Source organism: Trachymyrmex cornetzi, unplaced genomic scaffold, assembly GCF_001594075.2.
Source record: "Trachymyrmex cornetzi isolate Tcor2-1 unplaced genomic scaffold, Tcor1.1 scaffold209, whole genome shotgun sequence".
Taxonomy (NCBI): Eukaryota; Metazoa; Arthropoda; class Insecta; order Hymenoptera; family Formicidae; genus Trachymyrmex; species Trachymyrmex cornetzi.
Window position 1 is genome coordinate 207,828 of NW_017296732.1, and position 13,928 is coordinate 221,755.

Here is a 13,928-nt window from a genome sequence, read left to right on the forward strand (position 1 = left end):
TAACTGCGATTCTAATAGTATAATTAGAATTTTATGGTTTGTCCATTTTCAACCAGATATTTTCTCATTGCGGTTTTAAAAACCTTATATCGACATTTCAAGAATGAAATATTTCGATAATAATAATCATTATTTCTAGAGCTCTTTTCTTTGTTATGTTGTTAGTTACGCCGACAAAGTATTCCCGAACACTCCACACCTGACAGCCGTGACTTTATCGTAATTAGCGCGTATCATCAAACCGCGTCTTAATTACGCGTTCGTGCATACGGAACAGCGGTCTAGGGGAAACCGGCTTCACGATTCGCTGCAATGATTGCGTCTTGTATTTCCGCTTGGTCACTGCGGCTCGCCTTTTTACTTCTTCAGCCGCGAATGTGGCATGATTTATTATTAACAAAAGTGTTGTAAGAACTGCTACTTAATCAACATTTTCGTCACTCGTTAATAAAATTGCATAATAGGAATAAGGCACATAGGAGACTTTATCACGGTCCATCAAACATTGGATAATATATGTATGTCTGTAAGGATTTTTTTCTGAAACAGTTTTCAGTCAAACAGGTAGCGGACCGGAATTGCATTTATATTTGTGTAAATCTCACATGTACGCGCGTGACAGGATACTATATCGTGGAAAAATAACTATTGCGAAAATAAATTGCGAAATTAATTTTATTTTGTTTTGCATATTAATGTGACATATATCATAAACGTATATTTACAAAAAGAGAGTTATTCGTATATTTTACAAAAGAAAACGCTTAACGAAGAAAATTAATACTCGACTTATCGGTTAAAAAAACAGCGGATAAGATTAAATAGAATTCGTGAAAGGTGCATGTAAGTGAAATTATTAGTTTATACACACGCGTTTAAATAAAAATACCATCAACTGAAAAAAGAAAGAGTTATTTTAATTAATTGTAAATATGTTTACAGAGAGAGAGAGAGAGGGGGGGGAGGGAGAAAGAGTCATATCAACAGTGTTAGCTTCTTTTTTTCAATTTTGTTATTTATAAAGTATAGAATAATTTTTTAAATGTATTTGTAAGATATTTTTTTTTAATTACAAATATTTAGTTTATTTATACTAGTGTATGTATAAGTGAAATTAGTTTATACGCATTTCAATTAAATCCCAAAGTCAATGATGAAAAATCCAATTTTTTTAAATATTAAAATAAAAAATGGTTACTAATTTTAAATACCTTATTGATGTTTCGACAAAGAATGAAATATTTGAATAACAATGTTGTTCATTCGAATTCACAGTGTTCACGTTTTGTGGGCTCTTTGATAAAAATAAAGTAGAATACTTAATCACATTATTAGGAGTAATAATACTTGCGTGCTTCGCCCCGTTCTTCGCGAATAACTAGGACAGCGACTTCGAGGACTCTTCTCTCGGTGGGTCGAAGTGGATGAATAATAAATTTGACGACGCTCTATAATAATCGCTTTCTCGGTGGAAAGAACAGCCGACGGGGAATTTTATCCCATGCGTGATAATAGAATCGATTAGCGAAGTGCACCGATCCAATTAACTCGCTTCTTTCGCATCGTCACGGCCGATAAACGCGCCGCGAAAAATTATGCAATGTTTAACTACGTGCGATTGTCGCGGGTTTCTTCACTTTCGTTTGTATACGGATTCATCCGTTGATCGTGGCTTTGTGCAATTGAAATATATCCGCTTTTACTAATCGACAATTTGATAGTCGGATATCAGGCTGGTAAAGAAGTACGGAGAAACAAAAATTCAAAGCAAAAGGTCTCTGTGTATTAATTATACGGAAAATGGGATTCCGATGAAAGTTACTTTTCACATATAATATAGCTTATAATGTGGTGAGAGAGAACCAAAGATGTTATAAACACAAGATTCAATAATAAATAGTTTTTGAACTATGATGTATCAAATCGAACACTTTTTTGGTACCAATACCTCAATAATTATCCATTACTGAGTTTTATGTCTCCCTGTGGCATCTTTTATTTAACACATTATGAACTATATTATATGTAAAAACTATAATTATAGTGAACAAAAGATGTCACAAATATAATATAGTTTATAAGGTGGTGAACAAAAGTGTCATAGATATAAGATTCAACAGGTAGTTTTAGAGCTTTTTATGTTTACGACATCTTTTGTTTACCACATTATGTTAAATATGAAAACTATACTTTTAGTGAACAAAAGATGTCACAAGGCTCAAAATTTATCCATTATTGAATGTTTACCAAAACTATAGCTTTTTCTTACATATAATGCAGTTTACATATTTATAAAGAACAAAAGATGTCACCGATACAAAGCCCAATAATGGATGATTTTTAGGCTTTGTGTCTATGACATCTTTTGTTCAATACATTATAAATTACATTATATGTGAAGATTAATTCTTTTCTCAATTTTCCATATAATTAGTACGGGATCCTTTTGTTAATTTCAAATGAATTTGTGACAGATTGGTTCCAGAATTTCATTATCGAAATTGAGTCGAAAATTAGGCAGGTGGCGATACTGGCGATATGAATTTTTGTTAGGAAGAGACTCATCGAAGAGAACATCATTTCATATAATATTTATTGCGTTATTATATAATTATACATTTGAAAAAAATTTGAGATCTTTCTCTTCTTCTCTGGAAATATCGCCAAATTCAGTGATTTTTTTATGAAAGACAATTTATCCTGTCCGCGTCGCCCGTGTCGGTTTTCGCTGGATACGTTCGTTCCACCACGTAACGGATGGACCTGGTTGCGCTGGCGATCACCGCCGGAGTTCGGACTCGTCACAGGCCATTGCCTCGCGATTACGGACCTCCCTACCTTCGCCTTCTACGCCGCTCCGTCCGATTGCGCGCGCTCGGCATTATCGTTTTCTTCGAGGGAAAGTGAACGAGGTGCGACGCAATAATGCTTGCGCGTCGGTCTGACTGGTCGCAACGCCACCGGGAATATAAAGGTGATTAATTCACGATTATCCACAAAACGTCGTATCTTCCACGGTCGCCGCGAATCATTAGTCTGAAATGGCATACCGATTTTTGTAAGAAACCTACATCAGATGTGCTATCTGTTAATAAGAATCAACGATAAATTCATTGATATTTAAGATTTGTTGACATTTAAGGAATTATGAGAAAATGAATGATATATATGATAAATAATGAATAAAGAAACACAGTTGCAGCGATTTCAAACCAATAGAAAATATTTCATTGGCATATCTGACACTGAGCTTGAAATTTTTTAGCTCCATTTACGCCGACTGTTTCTCAGACATCTCAGTTTCAAGGCATGTTTTTCCCTTTCTTTGAAACGGAATAGCGGTACAAAAAACGACGGAGGAGAGGGTTGTCCATTAAGCCACACGTTGGCAGACATTTGCGCCACTGGTCTCACTCCTGCCTTATAATTATAGATCGAACGCGGGCCGGAGATCGACGTGTTTTGCAATAAGAGCGAAATATCCGTTTCGCCGCGATCACGCGACTTTATGACGGTGAACGAAAGTTTCAGAACGCCCAAGATGTCGAGTCTTAATGGAGAACGCTTCGCGTCTCTGGTTCTCTTGTTCTAAGGGTCGGTTGTTCCATCTTTTGGTAAATTTTACCTGTGAGATAAATCTGGCAATCCGCGCATGTGATTGGGTACACTGAAAAAAAATATAGTCAATTTTAATAAATATTTAGTTGAATATATATACTGCCAACTAAATATGTATTAAATATAAAGATATATTTATTTGATATAAGAAATATTAATTTGATTTAACAATCTTTTTTTTACTGAACAAATATTTATTTACTGTAAGTAAATGTTTAGTTGGCAGTATTGAACTAAATATTTATTAAAATTGATTATATTTCTTTTTCAGTGTAATCTTGCTACTTACCCAACAGGTAAAATTTACCAAAAGATGGAACAACCGGTCCTTAAATCTGGATTCATCTCTCTTGTCTGAAATACTTAATTTTCACATAACTGCAGCTTAAGATGCGAAATTTAGAAAAGAAGTTTTTACAAGTACAAATAAATTAAAAAGTAAAATTGTAAATTTTAAAAAGCTGCCTTACAAATGCACAATTATTACATATAATTTATAAATAATAAAATTGTGAGAAGAAGAAGCCAACGCTGATAATGTGGTTTTCTTTCTTTCTCTCTCCAAACATATTTAAAAGTTAATTAAAATATCTCTGGAATATTTCAACATTAGAGGAATATTAACATATGGGAATATAGTATACTCATAGCGCGCAGACACGAAAGGCACGACAGGCTCGACTAGATAGATCGAAAACAGTATTCGTGCCAGTCGCGGCTCTTCGCGGTGATATATGATCACAATATACTGAATTTTTATTTCGCAATCTATTGAACTATTATTTCGCGGGATGCGCCATCGTTCCTATCATCGATGCCGATGCCGTCCTCGGAGTGTCGCAAGAACGAGACGAGCAATGGATTGGGAATTAGACAGGAGTCGTGAGTCACGACTCCGGGATCGTCTCCATTTGGCATTAAATCGCTGGTAAAAAGACGCAACCGTATGCAATTACTCGCGTTCGCGTGCGGTACATAGCATTTTGCAAATTGCAGACGCAGCCGGATTGGCGCACCGTCACCAACGTCACGGATCTATGACTCATTACCTGTCGCGAACAAATAGATTAGAATGTACATTCGATAGCGTTTAAGCAAACATAACGGTCGTGTTTTTAGGCTCCAGCAGACAAAAGCGGACCGTAAGTCACACGCGCGTAAATCGCCTATATTGAAGATCTTCAAGTAAAAGATTGGACATCATACACCTGGTCTGCCATATTTTTCAGGACCTGCTTAAGATAAAACGAGATAGATTATGCATAAGATAGAATGAGATAACTTTGTATCTCATTTTATCTTTAGCAAGTTTGAAAAAATATAGCGGACCAATCAGAAGTTGTCTAAACGGCGTCCAATTTCTTATTTGAGAATCTCTAGCTTATATATTTAATCTTCTTCGCCATTTTCTTTCCCATTAAAACCTAGTCGGAAAATGCTATGCCAGATTTTGCGCGGCGTGCCGATCTGACATGTTCTGAACTTGTAACGTAGTTCTAAATAAATAATGAAGTGTACTTCCAAACATATCCAACAGCTCGCACCGCTGCTCGCGGCCTCGACTTGTCTATCGGCCGTTTCAGAGCCGCTTCCATGCACCACGAGCAGCTCGGTCGCGAAGGAAGCGACGTCCGAGCGGCCGCAAAAATCGTTCGGTCCAAGTGTGACTCATCACACTCGAGAGATTTCAACGCGCGTGTTTCCGTGAGCACCGGTATTTCTGGCTGGCGGCGTATTTGTGTTATACGGCGTTATATCAAAGCACAAAAACCACAATTGGAGCGGTGTTATTTGATGAACGGGATGTTGGAGATGCCATGATTCATATCGTGTCCAAGTCATAAGGTGTAGTCTTCTTAGATGCGCAGGAATATGCGTGTATTCTCATGATAAACCAATTAGATCGAATCCAGCTGAATCCGCAACAGCTTAGTTTCGTAAAGAGGAACAAAATTGAAGACTTGTTTTAGTCTCTAATTTTTTTGTTTTATATAAGAAATAAAAATATTTTATTTATTATTTCCATAAACACTAGCTAGCAATAAAATTACATCAATATTATAATTTCCTAGTCAACAATATAAATGTAATATAACATATGTTGTACGTAATAGAAGTAGGAGTATAGTTAGAAATAAAAAAGAGTAGAAATTATAATGTTGATATAATGTTATTAAAACATTAAAATCATACATTACATCATACATTAAATATTAATCCATTATTAATTTTATTAGAAAATTATAATATTGATAAATGTTACATCAATGTTATAATTTCCTATTAATGCTAGTTAACGTTTAATTATTACGTTTTCAAAACTTTCCTCTCTCTATCTTTATTAACACCAATTCTGCAATTTCCGCAACGAAATTTGTATTCTTCCGACATAAGATATTTTCTGCAGATATCAATTAAAAGAATTGCAAATAAGTATTTTAAAATTAAACATGTTGTATAATTTGGTTGAATGATATAAGATATTTTTTTATATAATTTATTACATCGCAAATTATTTAAAATCGATTCTAAAAAAATATCTTGTATTATGCAATCAAATTACACAATATGTTTAATTTTAAAATACTTATTTGCAATTTTTAAAATTGATATCTGCAAAAAATATCTTACGTCGGAAAAATACAAATTTTGTTGTATATTATATAATTTCATTAGATTAGATATTATATATTATATAATTTCAAGAGAATATAAAATTGATGTAACATTTTTTCTTAGAATTTACCCTGAAAATATGACAGTTATTGGACAATATTGTATTTCGAAGAATTTTAATGTAAATCTCTCTCATTCATTAATAAAACTATAATAAAGTATATAATAAGTTTGATTAATTTTACTGAAGTGCATGGTAAAAATCTTTAAAACATTGTATTGTACCATAACTACCATATTTTCAGGATAAATTTTAAAAGAAAATTCTCTTCGTGTATCTAATAAAAATGTATTAGGCCGATCATTGTTAATTATCAGAACGTTCTGCTAAAATAAATACCTAAATATATTCATATACTCGGCAAACTTTCTTTCCGGCAATTTCTTGTCCTGTTCTCCGTAACGTCGAGCAATGTCTATTGTTCGTTGGCCTTCCGCAGACTTTGGGGATCGGTGAACTGTAGACCTGCGGGCATGCTGGCGATCGGTCGATGAGTAACCATGGGAGACCAAGGCCATGTCTTCCAACTCGATAAACCTTACCGACATCAACCTCTTTTGTATACGCGAAAGCATAATGTTTTCTAGGCACGTATGTTTTACATACTTCGTATGAACATAATGACGTTTGACAACCGAAAATAGTTTGACGATTTACCCGTCCTTGCTAGGTGATAAACATTCAAAACTGATAAAATATGTATATTCAAAACGAAAGCATAATTTTAATGCTATCAATATGGATCTGTAACTTCATTTTGATGAAAATATTTAATATCTAATATCGATTTGAATTCGAGCAGTAATTAAATCATGATATGCTTGTTATTTCAATGATATTTTATTATCAGAGTTAGATTGCATTTATGTAATTATGCTTCATCTTATTTTATCGTTATTGATCTTCGTTTCAGACAATTACTTAATCTTGATAACACGATGTGTGCTGATCCAGTTTATGGTTACGGTGTTGCGAACATATTCAAGAATACAATGTTGAGAAACAATGTTAGAAGAAAAGTATCAGAACTTACTTGAAAAATGAATCATCGATAAAGCAAGAAGTACATAAAATATTATCCCCGTACTTGTGTGAAATTATATTACATTTCGTAATACGATTGCGAGAACGTCGCAAGTTTTAGTATTGCGGTTAATTAACAGGAATGCCTCATTGCAACAGTAAATGAAGTTAATTAATGCTAACGCTTCATTTAGAATCTACCTGTGTTTTTTCGGTTGTTACGTCTCATTACTAGCCGCGGTGAGCGTTATCCAGCATCAGGTTGAGAAACTCCATGTGGGAACAAAGCGATTCACGTGTGTGGCCATTGCTTGCCGTGTGTACCCGCAATGAAACCAGTTCTCGCATCGCGTTTTTTTGTTATGCACAAATGCATCGTGTTCGCACCTTTGTCGGCGGAGATTTTTCCAGATGATCTTACGTGCCGAAGTACAAATATTTCAATCTTTCTTCTCTCTTTCTTTCTCAATTCCGATCCCATACTATCTTTTTCTCTATTTAGTTTCACTTTATTCCGCGATAATTCGATAATTGGAAAAAGAAATGTTCGCGCCATGTACCTTTTTTCTTTTTAATCTTGGAAAGCGTTTGGTCTTTAAAGAAAAGTGAGGTAGTTGGTTAACTGCGGTCAAATTGTGCGTCTAATTATACGTTAATAAATTTGCCAGCTCTCCTTTCACCGAGTTCGCAAACTTTATCTATCTACACCATCTTGATCTCGTTGTGCGTAAGTATGGATGTCGAGAAATGTTATGTATGCATGTGCACTGGCTCACACCGCGAGTTTCTTTTTTCTCTTAGTTCTTCGAATGACGTTTGAATGTAAGACGTCAATTTCGTGAAAGGAATAACCAGTGGGTCTTTGTGCCCGAATCCTTTTAAATGCTAAAAATACCTTTTTGGAGCAGAGGTTGCAAAAACTTGCGTTGTTCCAGTCGACACGAAGTCAATAAGACCGGAGCGCAATGCATAAAGCATAAGAAAATCAACTACTCAGACTCTTTTATTTCATGGAAAGGAAGGAAATAAAGGACTTTAATTGATTAATTTTTTTATGCATCATGCATTATGTGTTATGCAACACTCTGTACTTTCACCTTTACTAAAAAAAAAAAAAGAAAAGAATTTATTATAATTGAAAATGAATACAAAACGTTTTTTTTATGCGTAGAGTTTGGAGCAGGAGAGGCATCTACTGCGGAGGAGACTCGAGGAAGCCAGAGATGAGAGTGAGACGAGGGCTTTGGAGCTCCAAGCTGACGTGGAGAGCCTCAGGAGCCAGTTGGAGGAGCAAAATGAAAGGGCGAGAAGAGCGGAACGCGATCAAGCCACCCTAGTTGCGGAGTTGACGGCGCAAAACACGAGGCTGGCCGATCAGATGAGGGAAGCTGCCAAACAAGAGGAGCAGTTGCTCGCGGAAGTGAAGAGGCTGAGAGAAAATTGCGCTCTCAGGAACACTACCCTGCAGGATCATGTCAGCAGCCTAGAAGTCCTCAGGGACGAGGTAAACATGAATTTTTAATCTTGATAATATTATCATACATCATCCAAGTACGTAATTAAATTTTTTTTGCATATAAAAACTTGACTTTTTTCTATTCATTAACGAATTTCTTGCCGTGGTTTCCCTTTCGCTTAATTGTTCTAATTGCGCGCGGAACGGAAACTGTCATTATTAATCATTATCCATCGGAAGCGGAATGGTTCTCAGGTGGGGCTTGCTGAATAATTCGCAGCATCCTTTTTATGAAAAGGAAGCGGTAATCGTTGTGCTCGTGTTCGCACGTGAATTTTATGCGTACAATCTCTGGGAAAATGCTATCATCGAATAAAAATGAACGTGACCCCCGTCGGTCGATTTGCCTCGTTCCGTCGCCCTTTCATCTCGCCTTATAATAGCAACCGGATGCTGATTCTCAGGAATCGTTCGTGACGCGTATACAAAGTTTACTGAACTAGACATGTATAAAAATAAATATGAGTTGCATCTCGCGAACTGTGACTGTTACTATATATTTTAACATTGTATTTTATATGCACTCGCATGTTTCATACTTCTATATGGAAAAAACGGTTTTATTAAAGTATTTGAAAATTAGTTTAAAATTAGTTAAAAAGTAAGTTAGTTGTGGATCTAAAAATAATTTGATTGGACTATAAAAATAACTATGTAGGACGCAAGCTGATTGCTAAACTATCAAAACTTTTTGCAGCATTGCTTATCATATGCTTGAGTATCTTATCATTATTTTGATAAACCAATAAAATTATTTTTAGATCTGTATATAGCTAAATGTTTACATAGTTCAGCAAAACTGTGTAAGCAGAAGTGAAAAGTAAAATTGAAACTTAAGTCAAGTTTAAACAAAGAAACAACGGGCGACATGAGAAAGCGTTGTTAGAATATCACTCATGCTGTAATTTTTGCATTCATACGTCGTTGCAGGTACAACTGGTATCCGCACAAAGGACGGAATTAGAGAGGCGGTCCTTGGAGCTGCGAGAGGAGAGGGCCAGGGCGATCGCAGCCCTCGAGGAAGCCGAGGAGAGAGCTACGGCCATGGAACGACTCGGCCACGAAGCGGAACACCGCGCGAGAGTGGCGGAGCAAGAGAGGTGAGGCCACAATCCGTGATCTAAACACGTGGCTATTACGGTTCAATTAACACGCGGAGACAACGCTCAATTGTGCACGATCCATTCGCATTTAGATCTTTCCGAATTCCACAACGTTCTCGAAATCCATCTCCAGATGACGGTCGCATCTTCACTGAGTAAACGCGGGATGTCAAGCGAACAATATTATTCATTTTATTCATTGTATTATTTTTTGTTAAAATATCTATTTTGTACTTAATTTACATTTAAGATGTTAAATTATTCCTGTCGAACACCGAAAGATATCTTGGTTAATTTCTTTTTTTTTGTATACTACAAAATGTTGGACTGTACTTATGTAGGATGGCGGATAGAGATTTGAAAAAGAAAAGGTAGAATGTCTCTTTTCAAAAGAGATTTATACTTAAGTATTTCAATGTGCAAGAATATGTTTGCAAATCCGAAATAATGTTTGCGAGAGCTAACGCTCAATCTCTCTGCGTTGTGGTTCTTTTCGAATTCCAATATTAGACGAGAATTTATATATTTCGCTTTATTAAACTTTACGTGGTCCAATCATACAACAACACAGTCAGCCGTTATTGTGAAATACGCGATCAGCTGACGTCAAATAAACAAATGTCATCGAGTCCTTCTCGAAAGTATAGTAAATATATAAAACACTCTGAAGTCTAACCGAACACACACACACACACACACACATAGAGAGAGAGAGAGAGAGAGAGAGAGAGAGAGAGAGAGAGAGAGAGAGAATATTAAATCTTCCGTCTCCTACATTTATTATCTTTAGAGACGAATTGGCGTCAGCATTGGCAGCTATCGAGGCAGAAAGGAGAGCCCGGTCCGGTTCGATACAGAAAACACCGAGGTCTTTGCAAGCAGAAATGGAGTGCGAGGAGAGTGGCAACTCGCTCGGAGAACAGGAAGACGGAAATCTGAGAACGGAAGTTGCAAGGGCGACGAAGCGGCTGAGGGAACTGTGTGCTCATCTGAGACGCGGCGAGGACGACTCGGGTCTGCAGAGCGACTGCGACGAATCCATGCTGGTAATCAATCTCAACAACTCCGAGGCAGAGGTAGGCACTAACGACCGGGATACTCACTCTTCACCGGTAAGCAACTCTTTTCATCATTTTTTAAATTATAAGTATACAGGATGACAAAAAGTGGCCACAAAGCTTTATGTGTTTATCAAATCACCCAGGTAACAATTTGACATTATTTGTCATCATTTTGGTGTCAGAATAACATTAAAGAGATCGTTTTAAACTAATAAATAAACTTATCAAAATAAAAAATAAACTTGCTACTTAGATAATAACGTATATTAAAAAAGAGCAAACTATGAAATATTAGTTATATCTTATTAAATATAAAAAGACTGCATCAAAAAAATTTCATTGATTGGTGAATTAAAGATCACTCTATTGACTACCTGATAGAATTCATGAAAAAAATTAGCGGCCATCGTTGATGTGCCCCGAAGTGCCTTAAAAATTTGTATTAAAGCTGAAGGTTATTTGAACGTTCATTATTATTTTATGTAGTATTTATAATAAAATCAACACTCTCAAAGTTTGTATTTTTATATATAAATATACACTAATGATTTAATAAATACAAAACGTTGTGGAACATTTTTGTTGAACTGTATATTATGATTACGTATAGTATACTATCTATCATTCTGTCAATCGGTTTTTTCATAGACAAATTGTCCGGGTGCGCTGATAGAGCTGGTCGAAGAAGTCTATAATCTTGCGCTATCAGGTAGAGGAGCACCAGGAGAATTAGGATTGGCGGTGGAACTTCATAGGGTACGGGAAGAACTGGAGAACTCTCGGGAGCAGTGCAGGATACAGGAAGAGGAACTGAAGCGACGCGGCGATACTATTCTGGAGCTGACGAGCAAGTTGAGTGTCTGCGAGGCTGAACTACGCGGTGCCAAGGAGGAACGTGATAGGGCGAGGTGCGACATCGAGCATTCCGAGCTGACAAAGGACGAGATCGTGGCGAAGGCTTACAAGGTGCGAGACCAGGCAGTGGCCCGACAGAATAGGGTGGAGGTGGAGCTGGCTAGGACGCGGATAGACATTTTACAGGCGGACAGTCAGCTGAAGGAGGCGATCAAGCAGAAGATTGAGCTCAGTCAGCAGCTGGAGCAATGGCAAATGGACATGCAGGCGCTTCTGGATGAGCACGTGCGAAGCAAACTAACTCCGACCTCGCAGATCGTCGCCACGAGTGAGAACTCAGATATGTCGGCGCCGGCCAGGAAGAAGAGGAGTACCGGTTCGACGAAAAAGATGTTCGGCCTGTTTTGACGAAAGTGACGCAGCGCGATGGCCTCGCTGCGTTAAGCCGAGCGATCGCGACTGACATAGATTTTGACTCCTGATTCCCGCGCAGCCATTTCGCATAAAAGAAACGTTAACGGAACGAAGAGATAATTGCGAAAAGAAAGTGAATTTAGGTGTACTTATCTTTCTAAAAACTGTTCAATCTCGTGACGAATAGGGTAGCATTTTAGACATCTTCTACTTTGCTACAGTCATTATAAATAATGCCATTTGCATCGCACGATTGCGATTTATGAACAAGCATCTGGGACTAATCTCAAACTAGCGGCTCTGTGTAATTAAAATTAGCAGCTCGAACCAGACCGGACACGTCTAGAAATCCTTAAGAGATTGGATATCATGCGTTTGATCCGTCATTTTTCTGCTTAAGATAAAATGAGATAGAATATGCATAAAATAAGATATCTATGCATCTCTTTTTATCTTATGCATTTCATCAAGTTTTCTAAATGGTATCCAATCTCTTACTTGAGGATTGCTCAAGTAATAGATCTCTCTTATTTGAAGATCTCAAGACACGTCTGGATTCGTGCGAATCTCGGGATAAATGTTGAAGCATCTCAGTGCGACATGACTCGTGCGAGAAACGTTCACGTTGTTCACAGCGAGGAGTCTATTACATCGATGCTGATGCTCGTGTCGAAACCGTAATTCGAATTTAAGTGGCGTCGCTTGCAGAAACAGGGACGTTCGACTTTCTACAATTCCTCAACTAGGGAAAGTTGCGGACCCCCAAACGTTCTCGACGTGTCCAATATTGTCGTCATCATATTTTTCACCTTCGTCTCGATACCCGCGTTTTCTGTCGGCCACTTTTTTTATCAAGTAATCGATGTAATCCGGACTGCTCATTATCGCTTGACTTCGTAGACCATTCATGCGAAAAGTATTAAATTGTGTTGCGACGCTAACGGAGTCAGTAAGATGGACAAGTCGTTATCGAAAAAAAAATCATTATTAACACGTTCCGTGCCGAACTATCCCCGCGCACAGAACAGCTACGCATATAGTAGCCATCACATATTATCCGTAAAACGCTCGGAATGGAAAGTTTAATAAGTGTATCATCAGTGGTTCACTTGGCATGGAACGCGTTAATGTTCTCTCCCCGAGAAATTAAAGTTCCGAGTGATATCTTTTCTCCTAGATAGATTTCCGACACATCCAATCGACGTTTTTAGCTCAGGGAAACTTTTTGCATTATTTTAATTTCGTTCTTTCATTACGTTTTATTGTCCGCTTTCGAAGACTCCAGAAGAACAATTATATTTCATTGGTTGCAACCAATGAAATAATAAGATTAATTGATCACGGTCTCTTGCTTCACGCGGGGGAGGTATTAATCGACTCAAAGGTGACGAAAGAAGCAAAGGTTTAATGTCCCGGCAAGACTGATTAGAATCGACAAAGCGCAGCCGCTTTTTCTTCCGCGCGCGAAAACGCGTCCTGTCATTCTCATCATCGTGGAACGAATCGTTCTCCACGGTACGAACGATCTCCGAGTGGAAACTTCTTATTTCGAAACGGTCCCTTGCGTTTAGCTTAACGAATAATGAAACGGAATCACTTCGGTATTTATCATTCCGTTTTTTTTTTCGCGACGCAGGGATATCGAATTCCTTTTGATACGA

The 13,928-nt window shown here is 37.2% G+C and overlaps 1 protein-coding gene across 2 annotated transcripts in view; it reads left to right on the top strand.

Moving 5' to 3' along the window:
- Positions 1-13,237, top strand: part of LOC108759849 (bicaudal D-related protein homolog) — a 35,763-nt gene extending 22,526 nt beyond the window's left edge. For both annotated transcript variants that reach the window (XM_018505507.1, XM_018505508.1), the window contains exons 4-7: positions 8,490-8,822; positions 9,765-9,934; positions 10,728-11,049; positions 11,647-13,237. In XM_018505507.1, coding sequence (XP_018361009.1) covers positions 8,490-8,822; positions 9,765-9,934; positions 10,728-11,049; positions 11,647-12,261 — 1,440 coding nt within the window. In that variant the 3' untranslated portion in view covers positions 12,262-13,237. The remainder of the gene's footprint in view (positions 1-8,489; positions 8,823-9,764; positions 9,935-10,727; positions 11,050-11,646) is intronic.
- Positions 13,238-13,928: the final 691 nt, after the last annotated feature.